The 20,045-nt window shown below is 53.9% G+C and overlaps 1 protein-coding gene across 1 annotated transcript; it reads left to right on the forward strand.

The window, feature by feature from the left end:
* Positions 1–1,194: 1,194 nt before the first annotated feature.
* Positions 1,195–11,948, forward strand: DEFB1 (defensin beta 1). Its single transcript, XM_026017946.2, has 2 exons — positions 1,195–1,359; positions 11,700–11,948. Exons 1-2 carry the CDS (start codon positions 1,299–1,301, stop codon positions 11,846–11,848), a joined length of 210 nt encoding a protein of 69 aa, XP_025873731.1. The 5' UTR covers positions 1,195–1,298; the 3' UTR covers positions 11,849–11,948.
* The last annotated feature ends 8,097 nt before the right edge of the window (positions 11,949–20,045 follow it).

The following is a 20,045-nucleotide window of genomic DNA, read 5'->3' on the forward strand; positions in this document are numbered from 1 at the left end:
CACCAGACCTCAGGCAGTTTGCACAGTGTCCCTGGAAGCTGAGCTCCCAGTGGGCTCTCCGGGCCCCTCATCGATCCTGTGAGCTACCCACCGTCCCCCTGGGAAACTCCTCTCTTGCCTAACCAGCCAGAGCTGCTGCTGTTGCTCATGAACACCGAGTCATTAGGAAAGCCACTTGCAGAATTATGAAAATTAACGACAGACAAAACATGTTTAAATCTTTAGGATTGATGGGAACTCGAGCGATCCTCAGATATTAGCTAACACCACGCCTCAGCCTGACAACTGAAGGACTGAGACTCCCCTCCTTGTAGGTTGGGAAGACTCAGCCCTGTCTAGAAACCAGGCCTTCGGACTCCCAGAGGCCCCACCAGGGGCTCGCTTCCCGGGAAGCCGTAGCTGAGAGCTTCCTAGGAACATGCATTGAGGTGGATAAAAAGGAAGGCTGGGCAAGAAAAGGGGCTCCGCATCGCATGTCGTCAGGGAAATGCAACTGAAATCCAGGAGACAGCCTTTCCCACCAGCGAGTCTGGCCGAAATCTGGAAGCCGTGGCCACACCGGGTGCTGGGGAGGCCGTCGGAGCCACAGGAGGGCTCAGCCTGGGGTGGGGGGGCTGCGGAACAGGCCGCCACCCCAGAGGAGCGGTGGGCAGTTTTTAATCAAACTGAACCTCTTACCATATGACCCAGCAATCGCCCTCCTTGATACCCACACAAAGGAGTTTCGCATCCGCACAAAGCCTGACCCAGATGTGCACGGCAGCTGTGTTCAGATTCGCCGCAGCTTGGAGGCAACCAGGACGTCCTTCAGCCAGTGAACCCTGGTTCATCCAGACAGTGGAACACTACCCGGTGCTCAGAAGGGATGAGCCATCAAGCCATGAGGAGACGGGGAGCAACCTTGAGGGCAAATCCCCAGGCGAAAGAAGCCAATCTGAAAAGGCCACATGCCGTCTGGTTCCACCTACATGACGTCCTGGAAGAGGCAAAGCGATGGAGGCAGGAAAGCGATCAGTGGGCTGAGAGCCGAATCCAGTCGCAGCCAGACAGAGAAACGTGTCCACGTGACTCGCCGACGACTCGGGGCAAGTGGCACGAGAGGTTATTTATTAGAATTTCACTCTGCATTGCGACACCGCCCTTCAGATCACCTCTGCGGTTGGGCAATCCCTGCCCTATAAATACCGAGGCACTCCCGCCTCTGGCAGCCTCTGGAAGCCTCCAGAAGCCTCAGGAAGCTGGGCCTGCGAGGAGCCTCTCTCCCTTCCCTGGGCATCCCGGCCCAGCCTGCGGCCGTCATGAGGCCTCTCTACTTGCTGCTGCTGCTTCTGTGCCTTCTCTTCTCCTACCTGCCCCCAGGTGAGCTTTGAGGCCCACGGAGGGCCTTCGCCCTGCGCCGGGGGTCCAGGGTCTGAGTTCTGAGGACAGCTGCCTCTGCTGTCCCGGGGTGGGGAGTGGCAGGAAAGCATCCCCGAGGTTGAGCGGCCGGTTAGGTAGCTGGCGGTGGGCAAGCTGCTGAGCCTGGGACCTAAAGAGCGACCCCCCAGAGCCCAAGGGCCCAGCCTGCAGGGAGCACCTGGGGTTGATGCTCCCAGTCCTGCAGGGAGCACTCCTGGCTGACGCTCCCCGGCCCACCTGGCAGCCCAGCGGCCGGGGGACAGACTCAGGGCTCCATCCCTGACTGTGTTTGGGGCCCCTTGCCCTCAGGGCTTGGCCAGGACGCGCGGCCAGTGTCGGGCAGCCTGGGCATCTCCCGTCCCCTCCGTCTGTGTCTGGGACGTCTAGGAAGTATCCTCTGTGGAAGGGGACCAGTTAATCCATCCACAACACGGCTCCTCACATCCAGAGGCCAGCCTCCCACCCATCCGGTTGAGAGACGTGTAGGCTGTCGGCCCCGGCTCACCCCGGTCGCCGGGTGGGGCCTCCCAGGTGGCCTGCTGCAAACAGGTGCCACCTGCCCCTCCCACGAAGCCAGCTCACCCTTCACCTTTGACTTACCTCACGCTCAGGCAGTCAGGGTGCACAGGTGGTCTTCAGCCTTCCTTGGGAGGCCCTCCCCACCTCCGCAGAATGGGAAACCTCCCCCGTGCCCAGGAGGGAGCTTCCTGTGAGGCCAGAAACGCCAGCTCCCCGGGGTCAGAAAAGCAGCGTGCCTGGTGGAGGAGGATGCGGGACGCTGCACGTTGAACCAACTGGGCGACATGTATCGTCGTGGCCTTGAGCAAATCATGCATCCGGTGCCTGAGCTCTTTCTCAATCTGCAAAATGAGTGGGTCACGCTGGGTGGGTGGGGAGTGGGGGGACACGTAGCACGAAAGCTCCAAAATCCTCTGAAAGATGCCACTGTGCTTCTCTGCCGCCCGCGCTGGATCCCGCAGACGTGCCACAGCTGCTCCGAGCGTGACTCAGTCCCCCCTCCTGGAAAGTGGGCACGAAAGTGTTGCAACGCAGCGTTTGCACGTCTGCAGCCCGGCCCCACACGAGGGGTGGAGAAATCGGTGTAGCGAGTTGCCACCACTTTTTTTTTTTCCAAGACAATGGAAAATACGGGTGCCTGCCGCACAGGGAGCGTACACGCTGGTTTCAGCTGCGCGTGGGCGCGTGTGCGTTAGTCCGGAGCGGCCCGGCCCCACTTCTGACCGCGGGTCAGCGCACGCTGGAAAAAGCCGGAGCCCCCCTTGTAGCTTGAAGGGTTCCTTGCAGCCTGCTGCCACCTCCTTGGACGATAAGCATCTCCCTAGACGCAGAGAACGTGAAAGGGTTGCCAAGGCTACTCAGGGGCAGCCAAACGTCCTAGGCATTCCGTCCAGGAACGGCAGCGAGCGGACGGGAGGCGGAGAGCACGCAGGGCCCGCTCAGGCGCCCCAGGAGAAGCCTCCCTGGCCGCCCTCGGGGCCTGAGTGCTGCTGCCAGCAGGTGCTGCACCGGGACGCACCCCGAGCCCTCTCAAGGGATCACTTCACCCCCTCCTGGGGGACCCTGGAGGGCTCATCCCCTCACAACACGGGGAAGCCAAGGCTCACACACCCCAGTGAATGACAGCGGGGTCACAGCAGGAGACCAAGGCTTGACATTCTCTTTTAGCAGTTTTTGTCTCTATCAGGAAAAAAAAAAAAAAAGAGTTGCCCCCTTTTATCCTATAGAGATCTTCTGTGAACTCGGACTGATGTCTCATGACAAGGCCACGCGGGTCCCCTGCATCAGCTGGATGAGAACCCAGGTTTAGAAATCAGGATGGGTTGTGGCTGTGCCCTCACTGACTCAACAAATATTTATTTGTTTGTTTTTAAAGATTTTATTTATTTGTTAGAGAGAGACAGAGAGAGAGAGGGCACAAGTGGGGGTGGGGGCGGAGGGAGAAGCCGACTCCCCGGGCTCAGCAGGGAGCCCGACGCAGGGGCTCGATCCCAGGGCCTTGAGATCATGACCTGAGCCGGAGGACAGACACGTCACCCACTGAGCCGCCCAGGGCGCCCCTGACGCAACAGACATTTAGTTAAAGCCACTTACCGTGTGCAGGCATTGCCCTGGGAACAGGGGAAGAGCCAGGAAAACACAGTCCTGGATCGCATGACCTGACGTTCTAGAAGCAGAGCATGACAAGAAACCCAGTTTAATAATTAATTGTGTAATTACCACTGTGTTGTGACATGCCACTAAGTACAGGGTGCCGAGGGAGCACGTGGCGGGGGCACGGAGCTGCTCTCGAGGGGCCGGAAGGCTTCCTGGAGGAAGCTGAGAAGGAAAGGAAAGATGGAAATCATTCTGGTGTTCGTGGCATTTGAAAAAAAAAATTTTTTTTTTTTTTTACTCCTTCTTGCCATTCAAAACTCAGGATGCGTCACATAACATTCAGATTTGTATCTTCTGTTAAGAGCACAAGCAAATGAAGCCACACTCCCCCAAGCAGCAGCAGCAGTGAGCTCCGGCGGCGGCTCCCCAGATGGGCACTTGCCCCCAGGTCCCCGCAGGCCGCACCGCTCCCTGTCGCCCTGCCTCAGTCTACTTCACCGACTTTCCGGGCGGCCTGGCGGCCGTGGCACCTGCTTGTGCTGCCCCGAGCTACCCGAACTAGTGCCAGGAGGTAGGGCGCATGGAAAAGAGACAAACCACACGGAAGGGATATCGGGTGAGAGCCCGGAGGGGAAGAGCAGCAAAACCCGAAAGCTCTCACTTTTAACTTCGCCCCACCCGCCCTCTCCCCAAACTGTGGGGAAGGATAAATCATTATCTTCATTCTGCGCATAAATACCTTGGCAAGACCCACAGAACGGCTAACAGGCAGAGGGAGGACTCGAACCCGGGCCTTGCGCCCCCTCCAGGCACCAAGTGTGGGGACAGAGGGGGGTTGCAGGGCTGGGAGGCTCTGGGGCCGCCCTGCGTGAGGTCTTGTGCAGCAGGAAACTGTGGGTGTGGGTGGGCCCCAGGCTTTGTAGACTGGGAGGCTGAGAGTCAGGTGGTTCGTGGGCTGGAGGCGGGCCAGCCGACAGCAAAGTGGCCCCGGGGACGCGGGGAGGACGTCCCCCAGCCACTCCGCCCTCTCCCAGGGCTTCGCGCCTTGCTTGAGCACAGCTGACCAAACCCGGGGGACGGAGGCACGGGCCACTCCTCAGGATCCTCCCTCCTTCCCTTCCGGGGCACTGAGCACCCTCCTGGGTGTTTGGGCCTCAGTTTCCTCACCTTTAAAATGAAGATTTAGGCAGTAGGACGCCCCGGTCGTGCACCCTTGCTCACACCTGAGTGTCTCACTCCGCGGTCCCCACCCACCTGTCTGACGTCTGGCACCAGCCACCAGGAATGTACCTGCTGCGGCCTGTGGGTCCCATGGAGGAAAACACCTTCCGCCTCACCTCAGACACGAGGCCCCGTGGCCCCCAAACCAGGCCGGCAGAGGCATCTGCTAAGGGACCTGTCCCCACAAAGCACCTGCTAAGGGACCTGTCCCCACAAAGCAGTTGTGCAAATGTCATCTGTCCAAAGGCACCAACATGTCTCGCACGCACACGGAGGCGGCTGTCCCCACTTTGCACATCTGTTTGGAGCTTTTCTTTTTGGCAGTGAGTCTCAGAAAAGTTGCCTTTCAAGTCCCCGGGCAGCCTGGAACAAGAACTGGATCCCAGATGTGGCCCCAGACCCCGTATCCTCCTGCGTGTGGACCGCAAGAACCACGGAGGCAGGACCTGGATTAGAAACCCCCCGGGAACTCACACCGGGCATTGCCGACGGGCTGAGCGGGCCATGGCCAGCAGAGACCTCGTGGGCCACGTGTCTGTGGAACCAGGCCTCGGGCCTTTGGTCCCGTTCCAGCCCCATCTGAAGTTTGGTGGCCTGTCCCGCAGGAGTGCCCGTGCGCTGCTTCCGTCCCCAGACAGCCGAAGCAGCCCCGGAGAGGGCGCCTGCCGGCTCGGGGGGCTAGGGACCCGAAGCCTGCTGTTCACTAGGGTCCTGGTCTCGGGGTCCGGGCTGGGATGGAGCCTGGTGGGGGGCGGGGGGGGCTGGCTCAGCCGGGAGTCTGCTTCTCTCCCTCTGCACCCCCTGCACCCCCGCTCTCCTCTCTCTCAAATAAATAAAATCCTTTAAAAAACGAACCAAGGAAGATTCCCAGAGCAGAAGTCAGTCCTGTAGCCTCCAGCGCAGGCCTCCGTGGAGGGCCCCATCTGCTCGAGGGCAGCGCCTCCCCGCAGGACGGAGCAGGGGAAGAGCCTCGGCTCACCCGCCGTGACACCCCGACGGCTCCGGTAGGCCGTCCTGCCCCTGGGACTGTGTCACGCCTCCGCCCGCCACCAGGTGCCTGTATGCCCCACTGTGGGCAGGGGTGTCTGCAGCCACGGTGGCCGAGCTGGAGAGGCCTTCCCTGGCCTGTGTGTCTGCTCCTCACCCACCACAGCTGGGGCGCCCAGGCAGCTGGGGGTCCCACCGCCGACCTGCCCGCAAGCCCCCTTTGGCAGCAGCGTCCTGGGTAGGAGCGCCCGGGCGGGCCTCCTCCTTCGCAAAGCCCCTTATCATTCTGGCCGCTCGCTGTCCTCTCACCCCAGCCTGGTGGCGTTTTAGCCCAAGCAACTGACAGCTTGAGTCCACAGCTCTCCAGTTTTGCCTTCCAGCTCTGCTGGGGGGCCCCACTCGCGCCGCTGACTGGCGCCCACACTTCCGAGCAGAATGACAGCCTGAGCTCCGGCATCCGCCCCATCCCCTCACTCTGTCCCCCCTTCTCTCCTGTCCCTGTCTCCCATTCCTCAAAGGCTCTTCTATGCAAAGTCTGAAGGCCTCCCTCTGTGTTGATCTTCTTTAAAAAGAAAAAATTGTATTTAATTATTTGAGAGAGAGAGAGAGAGAGAGAGAGCACAAGCAGGGGGAGGGGCAGAGGGAGAAGCAGACCCCCCAGCTGAGCAGGGAGCCCGATGCAGGACTCGATCCCAGGGCCCTGAGCTCGTGACCTGCGCTGAAGGCAGATGCTTCACCGACGGAGCCACCCAGGCGCCCCGCTGACCTTTATGGTTTCACCTACTGCTCCGAGAGCCACCAGTGTCTGGCCTGCGCAGGGAACGTTCCCTGAGTAGCGTGGAAAGGCGTGGTCCCTGCTTTATGCAGATATATCTTCCGGTGACCCTCAAAATCCAGGATCTACCGTGCTCGTCGTGCCCAGACCCACTCCTTCCCTGCCCTGCCCTCTCCCGAGACGGACCCACTGAGCTCCCCGCCACCGAATCCAGCCTCCTTCCTTCAACCAACACCTGTTACTGCCGCCGACTAGAGCAGTCGTTGGTGTTGCAGCTGCATGGACGCGGGACGATGGACAATCCAGCCATAGTGGGTCAATAAATGTACGCTTGAAAGAGGCCCTGTTTTGGGGCAAGCATAGAAACCGGCACACGCCTGCTTTCCCAACGGGCCCGCCCCCTCGGCTCCGTCTCACCCCTCATTCTTACCCAGAAGCGAGTTTTCTCTTTTTCCACGTTCCTCTGGTTTATGGTGCTCCAGTGGCCGTCACAGGATGAGCTGGATGGCATTTCCCAGGCCAGCTTGGTGAGGACCTAGACAGGAATAAGCCCCAAGTCCAGGGGAGTGCCGTCGCCCTCGGGGACGGGGAGAAGAGCGGGTGCGAGTCACCCCCGAGCCCGCGGGCAGGGTGCACTGCACCCACGTGAGGACGGGGCAGGGCACCAGCGGCTACACGCACCGTGGGGCATGCACGGCTCCGGAAATGTGCACACCTTTCAGAAGCAACTTTTACTTGTTTTCCTTTTTTAACTGCAAAACATCACATGCATCCAGAAAAGAGCATAAACCAGGAATGTACGACTTAATGAGTTATTATGAAATAAGCAGCCAGGGACCAGGGTTTAAGTCAAGACATAGGACTTGGCTGGCACCTAAGAGATACCCCTGCAGGCTTCTCAGGCACCCGCCCCTTGATCCATCCCCAGGGGGAATCCTCACTTGACCTTTCTGGTAACGACTTCCTATATTTCTGGTACTTTTCCCACGTCGGCACTCGTGCTGAATAATACAGCTCGGCTTGTGTGTGCTTCTCAGTTGGCGAGGTACATAGGGTAGGGGGCTAGGTGTATCTTAGGTTATTCACATATTAGATAGATAGATAGATAGATAGATAGATAGATAGATAGATAGATAGATAGATGATAGATGATAGATAGATGATAGATAGATAGATGATAGATAGATAGATAGATTAGATAGATAGATAGATAGATAGATAGATAGATAATAGATAGATAGATGATAGATAGATAGATAGATAATAGATAGATAGATAGATAGATAGATAGATAGATAGATAGATAGATAATAGCAAAAGAAATTGGGGCACCTGGGGGGCTCAGTCAATTAAGCATCTGCCTTCGGCTCAGGTCATGATCTCGGGGTCCTGGGATCGAGCCCCATGCTTGGCTCAGCTGGGGAGTCTGCTTCTCCCTCTCCCTCTACCCCTCCGCCCTGCTCATGCTCTCACTCTCTCTCAAAAGAATAAATTAAAAAAAAAATCTTAAAAAAATCACAAGAAATTTATAATTTTGATAGATAATGCCACATCGTTAAGGGTAAAGTTATTTTTTTTTTCAATATGAATATCCAGGTGTCCCAGAACCAGCTCTGAGGAGGCCACTCCCCACTACTATTCTAAGTGGATGGTCTACACTGATTCTCCACACATGCACCTGGGTCCCTTGCTCTACTCTCTACTCTGTTCCATTTGTATGTTTTGTCCTTGTGTCTTTACCACACTCTAATTGCAGTGGATCTATAATTAGTCTCAAATCCAGTAAAGCAAGTCCTCCTACCTTCTTCTCCAAGAGTGTCTTGACTATTCTTGGTCCTTTGAATTTTCACATAAATTTTAGAATAAACTTGTCAAGTTTTACTGCAAAAATCTTGATATTTTCATGGTATTGAGTTAAATCTACAGATTAATCTGGAGGAAATTAACATTTGAGAAAAAAAATTAATCTTCCAGGGCTTAAACATACCATTTCCACTTATTCTGTTTTTCTTTAATTTATCAAAGAATATTGTATTTCTTGCATATAGAAGTATTGTATTTTCTTAGATTTAATACTAGGTATTTGATATTTCAATATGGTGATTTATTTTAATTTCATTTATTTTCATTTCAATATGGTGATTTATCCATTGGTTGCTAATACACAGAAGTAAAATTGATTTTTTTATATTGATCTCATATACAGGAAACTAAATTTAAATTAAATTTGTTTTTAATTCCTTTTAGACTGTCCAAATATAATCATAATGCCTGCAAATCGTGACAATTTTATTTTTCCTTTCAATTTTATATCATTTTTCTTTCCTTCTGCTATTTCCATGGTTAGTATCTCAAGTACAACGTTCAATGCAATTGATGATCGAAATTAGGCTGGTCTTGCTGGGTATCTCAAATGAAAAGTTTTCAATGTTTGACATTATGTGTACTGCTGGTTATAGGCTTCTGCAGATTTTCTTCATGAAATCAAGGAAATTCCATCTAAGTTCTTATCATACATTAGTGCTGACTTTTCCCAATGTTTTTCTGCATCTGTTGGGATGATCATAGGATTTTTCTATTTTAACCATTAAGAGGCACAGACTGATCTTCAAATGTTCAATGAAAGCTTGGATTTATGAAATAAACTGAACCTGGTTTTATTTATTTACTTATTCTGTGTGCTGATACTTTATATAGGATCATTGCCTCTGCAGGCCAGGGAGGTTGAGCTGTAGTTTGCCTTTTCTTTCCTTGCTCATCATTTTAGATGGTGATATTAAGACCATGTATGTTGGTATCACACCATGAGCTGGTGAATGTTCTTTCTCTTGCCATTCTGAAAAACAGAGTGCTGTGTAGACACTATTTCTTATTTGTTGCTTGGTAGGATTTGCTACCAAGCCATCCGAGCCAAGAGTCTCATTTATCGATTCGATTTCTTTGATAATTATGGGACTATTTATATTTGCTACTTCTTGTTTATTTTAGTGAGTTGTGTTTTTCTAAGATTTTTTTTATCTCAACTAAATTTTCAGGTTTGTTCAAGTCAGTGTTCTATTTTTTCTATATGAATAGAATATTTCCAATTTTTCTATTTCCATGAACTATTCAAATTTCTAAATTCCTAACAATTTTAATTTTTTATATTACTAGAAGGCACTGTCCTTGCTTCCTTCCTGTCTGCCTTCAGGCTTTTTTTTTAAAAAAATTATTTATTTAAAAAAAAGATTTTTAAAATTTATTTATGCATGAGAGACACAGAGAGAGAGGGCAGAGATACAGGAAGAGGGAGAAGCAGGCTGCCTGTGGGGAGCCTGATGTAGGGCTCGATCCTAGGACCCCAGGATCCTTGCCCTCAGTCTTGACAAGGGAATTCTCTACTGTCAGTTCTGACTAAAATTTGAAAACCAGTGGCCCAGCAACTCTTGATTCTTTACTGGGCATTAAATGCATCTAAGGTTTTTGGTTTTTTTTTTAAGATTTTATTTATTCATGAGAAACACTGAGAGAGAGAGAGAGAGAGAGAGAGAGAGAGAGAGGCAGAGACAATCCTCGCAGGGAGCCCGACACGGGACTTGATCTCGGGACTCCAGGATCGTGCCCTGGGCCAAAGGCAGGCACTAAACCGCTGAGCCACTCAGGGATCCCCCCCCCCCTTTTTTTAATCTTAGCACATAAACTCTACAACAGTACCCTACAACAGTTAAGTCCCTATTTTTAAGAGTATCTCAGCTGACTGAATGTGTATGCAGCATGGAGAACCACTGGTCTACACCACAATCTCTCAACCTTGGTGCTACTGACATTTAGCACCAGATAATTCTCTGTTATGAGGGCTGTTCTGTGCATCCCATTCTCTGGCAGCACCCCTGGCCTCCACCCACCAGATACCTGTAATATCCACCCCACAGTAATATCCACCCCCCACAGTTGTACAACCAACAATGTCCCCAAACATTGCCAAATATCTAGTCACGAGACACTCACAGTTCTAGGTCAGATGAGATAGCTGCAACAGGGATACGGATTAAGTAAGAGGACAATCTCAATCGGTATGAAAACCATCTTTCCGATTAAGTAGAGACACATGACATTTGAATGGACTGTTCCCCAGGATGGTGATTGCCTGTTGTGTTACTCAGCTGGAGCGGACATAACAAAATAGCACAGGGTGTCTCCCTCAGCAACAGAAATCAATTCTCTCCCAGCTCTGAAGGCTTGAAGTCCAAGGTCAATGTGTCAGCAGGTTAACATTTCTCCTGAGGCCTCTCACCTTGGCTCACGAGCAGCCACCTATTGTCATGCCCTCACGTGGCTTTTCCTCTACGTGTACACGTCCTTCTTTTTGTCCAAATGTCCTCTTGTTATGAGGATACCACGCCCATTGGATTCGAGACAACTTTTATGACCACATCTAACCTTCATCAGCTCTTGAAAGGCCCTGCCTCCAAATGCAGTCACATGCTGGGGCGCTGGCCAGTGAAGAAAGACATCAGCATGCACATTTTGGTGGAGGCGACACAATTCAGTCCATAAGACCTATCCATGGAGGCAAGCAAAACAGTGGCTTGATAGTCACTTACTGGGAATAGTGTAGGCAGTTCGTTCTCTATTGGATCGAGTGGAAGACTCATCTAGACACCTTCTGATGATGAGATTCTGAGATATTGGGAAGAAAGCAGAAACAGTGAAACCGGTTCCAACGAAAGCGTTACGGTGTGGCCATACTCTCAAGGTGACCTGAAAGGAACCCAGATTTCAGCAAAGATGTGGAGGGGATGGTACACCGAGGCAGCATGGGAGTGGGGTGGGTAGTTTAGGAATGCTCCCAGAGTCGGGAACACACTTCAGCATTACCGAAGCAAGGTGTGTGTCTGGGCTTTAGTACAATGTAGTAGGATATTTCTTTGGGGACTAACATGAATTCCCCGCACACCTTAAAGCTCTCTGGGCAGAAGGGAACTGCACCTGGAAGCCTGCTGCTCATCATTGGCTTCTGTTTGGCCACAGCTGGCAGGGACCTCAGAATGAGGGCCCCGTGCGATGCCTTGTCTCTGGAGCAGCCCCCGAGATACACTGAGTGCAAAGTTCTTGGAAGAGAAGGCTCTTTGACGTGCTTCCCAAAGGGTCACTTTACCAAGTGTTCTAGAGTCACCGTGGCCGCAAGCCATGAGTCTGAAGTGTTTTCTTTCTCTTCTCACAGGTACTGGCTTCTTGACAGGTATTGGCCAGAGGTCTGACCAGTACATCTGTGCCAGGAAAGGAGGCACCTGCAACTTCTCCCCTTGCCCGCTCTTTACCAGGATCGATGGCACCTGTTACGGCGGGAAGGCCAAGTGCTGCATGCGTTGACTCTGAGCTGGGCCCATTGGAGAGAGTGTGTGGAAGTCCATTGAGTCCAATGAAGTATTTGTAATCGTTGTTTTAATAAAAGAAGACTTTTTTTTAAGCATACCTCTTTCAGACCAAAATGAATCTATCTTATCTCTTGTTGGAAGAAGTTGAGAAATTATGGAGGTCAGAGGGGCAGAGCCAGGGCAGGCCCATAGGGCTGGGGGTGCTAACCAAGCTTGAGCGATGTCACTTACATACGTGTCATCACCAAACCAACATGTGGGCGATGCAGGGTGTGCACATGAGATCCAGGACACCCGAGGAGGGGACGATGCACATGAGGCCCTCCCTGGTCCCAGCAGCAGCTCACCCCAAACGCCGCGGCCTCCACAGCCTCTTCTGTGAAACAGCCCGTCTGCAGAGCCCAGAGCTGCTGCCTTTCCTGCTTCCGGGGCCCACAGCCGTGGGTTGGTCCACCGCAGCCCTGGAGAGCCTCCCCTATGGCCACAGCACTCGTAGCTCCCATTCGCCAGGCCTCCTGCAGGGGCTGCCGCTCCACAATCCCACGGCCCCGGCCAGGAGTCAGCGAAGGAAGCACCGCACCGCTCACGGCCGCTGCTCCTCCTCCCACTCCTCCAGCCTCTAGACCCCTGTTGGTGAGCCAGGATGGCTAGCTTTCCCCCTTCGCCCGATAAATGTTTTATGACTCCCGATGACACATGTGGTTCTGCTGTGTCCTTACTCTGGCAGCGACGACTTCATGCTCCACGTTGATAAATTATCAGCACAAATGAAAATCAAACATTCTAAAACCTTTGCCCCCCGCCCCTAGACACAGTTTCCGTCCTTAACAGCCCTCTCTTGTGAGGGGAGGGCGGGTGGAGGGGAGGCTGGTTTGTGGTGTGGACATGAGTCCCCACCGGGCCTTCTCTGTGACACTCACACAACAGGTGGTTAATTCCAGCACATCCAGGCCTCTCCCTTCCCCTGAAAAGCTAAGAAATAATCCAGGAGAGTTCTATTTTGAAAAGAAACCTCGGGGGGGGGGGGGGGGGGCCTGAGTGGCTCAGTCAGTTCAGGTCGTGAGCTCAAGGTCCTGGGATCAAGCCCCGCATCCGGCTCCCTGCTTCTTCCTTCCTCTCCCTCTGCCCTTCCTCCTTCCTCCCTCCTCCCTCCTCCCTGCTCGTGCTCTCTCGCTCTCTCAAATAAATAAAATCGTTAAAAAAGAAAAGAAAAGAAAAGAAAAGAAAAGAAAAGAAAAGAAAAGAAAAGAAAGAAAAGAAAAGAAAAGAAAAGAAAAGAAAAGAAAAGAAAAGAAAAGAAAAGAAAAGAAAAGAAAAGAAAAGAAAAGAAAAGAAAAAGGAAATCTCAGGCACGCCATCCACTTGCCTCTTCAAGATATGGAAGTCCTCCCTGGGAGCATTCCTCCGGATGTTAAATCAAAAAACAGATTCCCAGATAAGCCTTGCCACTTAGGGCTGCCAATGTTTAGGGTTTCCCAAGATCCCAGTTCCTCGGGCAGAAAAAAAAAAAAAAAACCCACATTCGGTGTTTATCTCACATCCATTGGTGTTTACCAGGTTGTGGTGACTCCACCGGCCCTGCCGGAAGGACTTCGGGTGATCACAAGCAAATGCTCGTAGACCCAGGAGGACGTCCCACTGTCAACAGCGCCAAGCCCAGAAACAGCAGGCCCGGAACCAACAGCCGAGCACGACGGTGGCAGCCCATCCCCCTCAGGGACGTCTGGTCCCAGGGCTTCCATTACTGGGGGCGCCAGCCTTGAGCGCCCAGTTTAAGAGGCTGCTTGCCCCCAGCCCCTTGCAAAGCCATGCCTGCGCCCTCCGTCCGGACTCTCCTGGGCATTTGCACTCACTGCCCCCACCCGCCCGAGGCATTTGCAGGCTTGCAGCTTGCAGAGCGCCGGCACCCCCCAAACCCTGTCCTCCAGTGACGAGGCCCTTGCCACCGCTGGTCACACACCCCCCCCAGCAGGACCAGTGAGGCCAGCCCTCTTCTCTGTCTCCCCCAAGGATGCACCCTGGGGTCCCGGGTCACTGCCACTCCCCGCGTCTCAGCCTCCACCTGTGATCACCAGGAGGCCGACGACGGTGCCCCAGCCACCACGGAGGGGAGATGGCCCAGGACACAGGGCAGGGCTGGCCGGTGGCCGCGATCCGCCTGACTTCGGACCAGTGACAAGGCCAGTTCTGGCTCCGACGATAGCATCTGCTTAACGAAAAGCAAGTACTGCTTTGAGGCAGCTCCGGACACAGTTCCGGGCCCCGCTGTGTCCCTGCATCCCTGAGGAAGGATGAGGCACGTGCCCTCAGGGTCGGTCAACACGCTGACCCCCCGGGTGAGGCATGTCCACCGGAGCAGGTCGGTGGGCTGTAGGGACAGTGCGTGGGCGCTGTGGTCAGACAGGGCTTGCACGCGAGTGTGAAACAACCGGCGAGGACCTGTAGCATCTCTGCAGCGCATCTGCAGAGCCGGACCCTGCAAGCCGAATCCCTGGGAAAGGGGACCATGTATCACCCCTCGGGCATGTCAGAGCAACGTGGAACACCGTGCGCCACACACGATTCGGCCTGGCTTTGCTTCAGCAATTTTTTTTTTAGGATTTTATTTATTTATTCATGAGAGACACAGAGAGAGAGAGAGAGAGGCAGAGACACAGGCAGAGGTAGAAGCAGGCTCCCTGCAGGGATCCCAACACGGAACTCGATCCCGGGACTCCAGGATCACACCCTGGGCCGAAGGCGGCGCTAAACCACTGAGCCACCTGGGCACCCGTGCTTCAGCTTTTGTTTTTGTTTTTGTTTTTTGTTTTGTTTTGTTTTTTGTTTTTTTGTTTTTTTTTCTGTGCTTCAGCTTTTGACAGCAAAAACACAAGCAGACTGAGTGCCTCCTGACTTCCATTGCTGGAGAGCACTCAGGGCGTGCCACCCCGTCCAGCAAGGGAGCTGGGCTGCAGCTGCAGGGAGCGCTCTTGTTCTGATCTCACTAAGAGCCAGTAGTGTTCCCGGCTGCGTCAGCTTCCCCAGAGCGGGGCCTCCCTGCTACTGGAAGGAGGAGGAGGCTACTCCAAATGCTCCTCCAACATATGTGCACGAACAGGAGAGAACCCAAGCCCCTCGTGCACGTGGCCACCCTAGAGGTAAGGCTCCCGGATCAGTCAGTGGTCTTCAGAGAAACAGAACCAACAGGATGCGTGTGAGTGCGTGTATATACGGCGAGCAAGAGCTTAAGGAACTGACTCAGTTGGGGCCTTGGCGAGTCCAGACTCCAACAGAGGTGCGCCGACAGGCTGGAGATGGACATGAGAGCTGCTGTGCATGTCCAGAGGCTGGCTGGCTGCTAGGACAGGTCCTTCTTCTCTCTCAGGGGGGCGGGGGGGGGGGGGGTGTCAGTGTGAGCAGGGGAGGCCTTCGACTGATTGGGCGAGGCCCACCCACATTCTGGAAGGCGATCCCTATACTCAACGTCCACGGATTCCAATGTTGGGCTGTATGTATGTTATTTGCTGCTTATTATGTTTTGATGCCTTTTAAAAAATATGAAAAAACAAAGCGGTCTTTCCTGGCTGGGGAGAGATGGCCCCGAGCAGGGCTAGCCGACCCTTAGAGCACAGCCCCAGCCAGGAGCACTCCTTCAATGTGTAGACTACCCCACCTGGAGCCACGCTCCTCGGTGTGACCCGTGCACCCCGGCAGACAGTGTTGTCCTGACTCAGTCATCCCAGGGCCAGGGACCCGTGGGCTGCAGGCCACCCCTCCATCCTAAAGCACAGCAGCTCCACCCATGCTCATCTTCCTCACGTGGTCCCTAACCAGGGAGGGGGACTCGTGCAAGGGAAGCCGGCACGGCACCCCAGGTGGGCCAACTCCTCCTCTTCTGCACATCTAGTTGCCGTTGCTTTGGCCACTTGGGCCCATGGGGGGGTCATGGCTCCCTGGAGACTGGCTCAGCACTTAATAAAAAAAAGGGGGGGAAAGAAGAAGGACTAATTTATTGCATGCCCCCCAAATACTTGAGTTTTCCTGGCTGAATAAATCCCCCTCCCCCACCTCAGGGTCAGTAGGAGGACTCAGGAGATGCCTGATGCTGGGCAACAGCAGGACGGGCATTCCCTGTACTCTCTGTCCTCACTCTGGTAGGTGCCCACACGCCACCTCGTCCCGCAGTAGGTGCCCAGGAGCCTGGCTGGCCGCCCGCACGGGGGCCCCCCACCAGCTCCTTGTCTGCCTGGCTCCCGAATGAGCTGGTTTTTCTGCTCCTGTGGGTTAAAGAGCCTCCATCGGTGACACGGAGTCTGACTCAGCGGCGAATGAGCAAATACGTGCAAGGACAGAGGAGTTCCCTGCAGTCGGAGGCTCGGAAGCCCACAGGGCTGGAAGCATCGCAGCTGACAGTGAACAAGACCTGGCAAGCCATCCCCGGGCTCCGCTCGTCCCCACCACCTCTGGGACCCTGACTTTGCCTCCCTTCAAATCATACCACACGTGCTCGTTCAGCCATGGAACATTTTGGGCAATTCACTCAACAAACTATCCCCGGTTTGGAGGAAACATCTCAGCTCATCAGGTCACAAACCAAAAGCCACTAATGGTGTCTCAGTCCCAGTGCATGACTTTTTGGAAACCTTCAGTTATTAAAGCATCTCCTCTGCTCATGAAGATGTAGGCTGGGCTATTTTTAAACTCGAATCTCACATCCTATTGGACATTCCTGCCCCATGTATAGGCTACGCCGGTGGGGGGTGGGGGGTGGTGGTGAGGGCTGGGAAGGGGGTCCTACCTCCACCCCTTGCTTCCCTTGACTTAGGCCTTGGGGATGGGGGGCTGCATCACATTTGCTCTTCCACAAGAATACACTTTACCAGATTAGCAGGATTTCTGCTCCATGGGCTGCTTATCGATGCCTCCTTACACTGGCTACTTCCTCTGCATCCCATGTACCTGACTGACCTCAGCTCTCTGTGGGCTGCATTTGCTGGTCCTCTGAGGGCTCTTTGGAGCTATCCCCCTCCATCCCAGGCCCAGGACATTGGGTCCAGGCTCAGACTGTCCCCACCAGCCTCCATCTGGCACAGCAGCCCTCGCCCCTGTCTTTTGATATCACCCAGTAGATGGCCCGCTGGTGACAGGCAATGAGGCGACCTGAGTCCAGCATTTCCAGAAACGTCCAGATCCTTGAATGTAAACAGTAGGTCTTTGGAGTGTCCCACCAGCATAGCACCAAGGTCTCCTGGTCTTGCCCCTGTGTCTGCTGCGGGCCCCAGGGGAGTGCACAGCCTCTGCAGTTGTAACTCAGCGGTGGTCGCACCTGTGATCGTCACCTGCCACCACACCTGCAGAAGTAGGGAGGACACCTTGGGGGCTTGGGGAGGAGAGGAGAGGGTGAGATGGTGCAGCTCTGCAGAGGGTTGACTCTGGGGACGTTGCAAAGATGGCAAGATGGCTAATGTCCTAAAAACACAGTTGTGAGCCACAACATAGGAAAAGGAGAATCTGAAGGGACAGAGTGATTGTGCATGAAGCAATTTGGACTGATATGACATTGAAAACCAGACACGCTTCACTGAGGTGTTGTAACGCGCAGACCGTGTCCATGCTTGGCTACTGTAGACCATGCTGTATAAACACGGGGTGCGTGCGTCCCTTTGAATGAGTGTTTTGTATCCTTTGGGTAAATACCCAGTAGTGCAATTGCTGGGTTGTGGGGTAGCTCTATTCTTAGCTTTTTAAGGAATCTCCCTACTGTTTTGCACAGTGGCTGCACCAGTCGGCATTCCCACCAAGAGCGCAAGGGGGTTCCCCTTTCTCCATACCCTCGCCAACACCTGTGGTTTCTTGTGTTGTTCATTTTAGTCATTCTGACAGGTGTGAGGTGGTGTCTCACTGGGGTTTTGATTTGCATTTCCCTGGGGATGAGAGATGTCGAGCATCTTTTCATGTGTCTGTTGCCCAGCTGAGCATCTGCATTTGGAGGAATGTCTGTTTGTGTCTTCTGCTCATTTTTTAATCGGATTATTTATTTTTTTGACTGATGAATGGATAAAGAAGATGTGGGATACATACACAATGGGAGATGACTCAGACATAAAAAAAAATGAAATCTTGGGATCCCTGGGTGGCGCAGCGGTTTAGCGCCTGCCTTTGGCCCAGGGCGCGATCCTGGAGACCCGGGATCGAATCCCACATCGGGCTCCCGGTGCATGGAGCCTGCTTCTCCCTCTGCCTGTGTCTCTGCCTCTCTCTCTCTCTCTGTGTGTGACTATCATAAATAAATAAATAAAAATTTTAAAAAAATGAAATCTTGCCTTTTGCAATGATAGGGATGGAGCTAGAGAGTATAACACTAAGCAAGGTAAGTCCGTCAGAGAAAGACAAATACCATCAGATCGCACTCGTATTTGGAATTTAAGAACAAAATGAATGAGCAAAGGGAAGAGAGAGAGAGAGAGAGAGAGAGAAACCAAGACACAGCCTGTTAGCTACAGAGAACAAACAGTTGGTCCCCAGAGGGGAGGTGGGTGGGGGTGGGGAAGAGGTGCACCTGTCGCCGTGAGCACTGGCTGATGTAAGGCAGTGTCGAGTGACTATATTGCACACCTGAAACTAGTATCACACTGTTTGTTAGCTACCTGGAATGTAAATAAAAACTTTCAAAAAGAAGAAAAGATGTTGTAACACATCAGTAAAAAACAATGAAGTCATTCTAAGGGAAAAAAGAGAACAGGCGTGAATTTTAGACCAAAGTCTTATCATTTCTACCGCGATTATTCTTTTCTTCTTTTGTAAACAACAACACAGCTGGGCATTTGCCACAGCAAAGAAAACAACCGAGAGGACCTACGAAGTCCCTTCATCAACATCCTCGAGCTCCTGTCGCAGTTCTAAGCCAGGAGACCTCCGGTGCGCCCGGGCTGGGCTTTTCCTCAGGTCGGGGAGAGGCCGCACGGGCAGGAGGCGCGTCTACGCACAGCAGCATCAGCCTTCCCTGCTTCCATTCCAAATGACAACTTATGAAGTTAGGCTCTTGAAATATTTGAATTAACCTGCTGCAAAGTTAGACTGTTCCCATGTGGCTTTGATGTGAATCTCTTAAAATCGTCTCCCTTTCTCTCCACTTGCCAGCGCCCAGGCCTCCTGCCAGCCGTCAGCTAACCGCCCGGCTCCCCGAGGCCCGGGCACAGCCGTTCTGAGCTGCTGGGGGGCTGCTCCTCCAGTGACTCCCCCAATGCACCCCCCAAACTTCCCCTGTCACTCTCCATAGTAAACTGCGTTGGCAATTCGTTTTTGCACCGTACTTTTAAAGGAGGGAGTGCTAGGTCTTGAATTCCGCCCCTGAGTTCACCCCGAGGGGCACCTGCATCTCCCCGGTGAACAGGGAGAACAGCGGCTTGGGGCCTCCTGCGACGGAGGGAGGAGCCTGGATGGGGACTTCACCCCCAGGTGGCCGACGGGGTAACACCCTGCCCAGTCCTGCTCTGGGCTGGGCCCAGCGTCCCACCCGCGGCCCCTGACAACCCCCTCTCCAGGAGCTGAGTTTCCCAAACCAACCCGCTGAAGACACTCTCCTCGTGGTGGCCCGAGGGACAGCTTCCCAGCGCCTCCAGCTCCACCTGGGCCCTGATGCCCTGATGTCGGACAGGAAAGGGGAGGAATGGGACTGGGGGGTCGCAATGACCGGTCAGGTGCCAGGACTGGGAGGGGTGTTGGGGTGACGGGGAAGGGGGTGTCGGGGTGATGGAGGAGGGGTGTTGGGGTGTTGGGTCAGGCGCCAGAACTGGGAGGGGTATCGGGGTGACAGGGGTGGGGTGTCAGGGTGATGGGTCAGGCACCAGGACTGGGGAGGGGTGTCGGGGTGACGGGTCAGGCACCAGGAAGAGCGGGGGCAGGTGTGAGGACAGTGGGGCAGGAACAGCCATGTGAGCACAGGCAGAGCAGAGGCAGGCATGACCTGTGCACTAGGGGTCAGGACCTACATTTCGGGGCCCCACATGCTGCTATAAACGGCAGCTAAAGAAATGGAAACGCGGACCTTAGAGCTGTGCCCTTGTGTGGGCTTGGAGGGCGGGGGTCTAGAGATTTCCCGGAGGCTCCGATCCCCGCCATTGCAGCGGAGTCTCTGAACCCGGGGCGGGCGGAGAAGAGCAGAATCTGTTCTGATGGGAAAACCAGAGATGCACTGAGAAGTGAGGGGACAC

The sequence above is a fragment of the Vulpes vulpes genome, chromosome 7, assembly GCF_048418805.1.
Source record: "Vulpes vulpes isolate BD-2025 chromosome 7, VulVul3, whole genome shotgun sequence".
NCBI lineage: Eukaryota > Metazoa > Chordata > Mammalia > Carnivora > Canidae > Vulpes > Vulpes vulpes.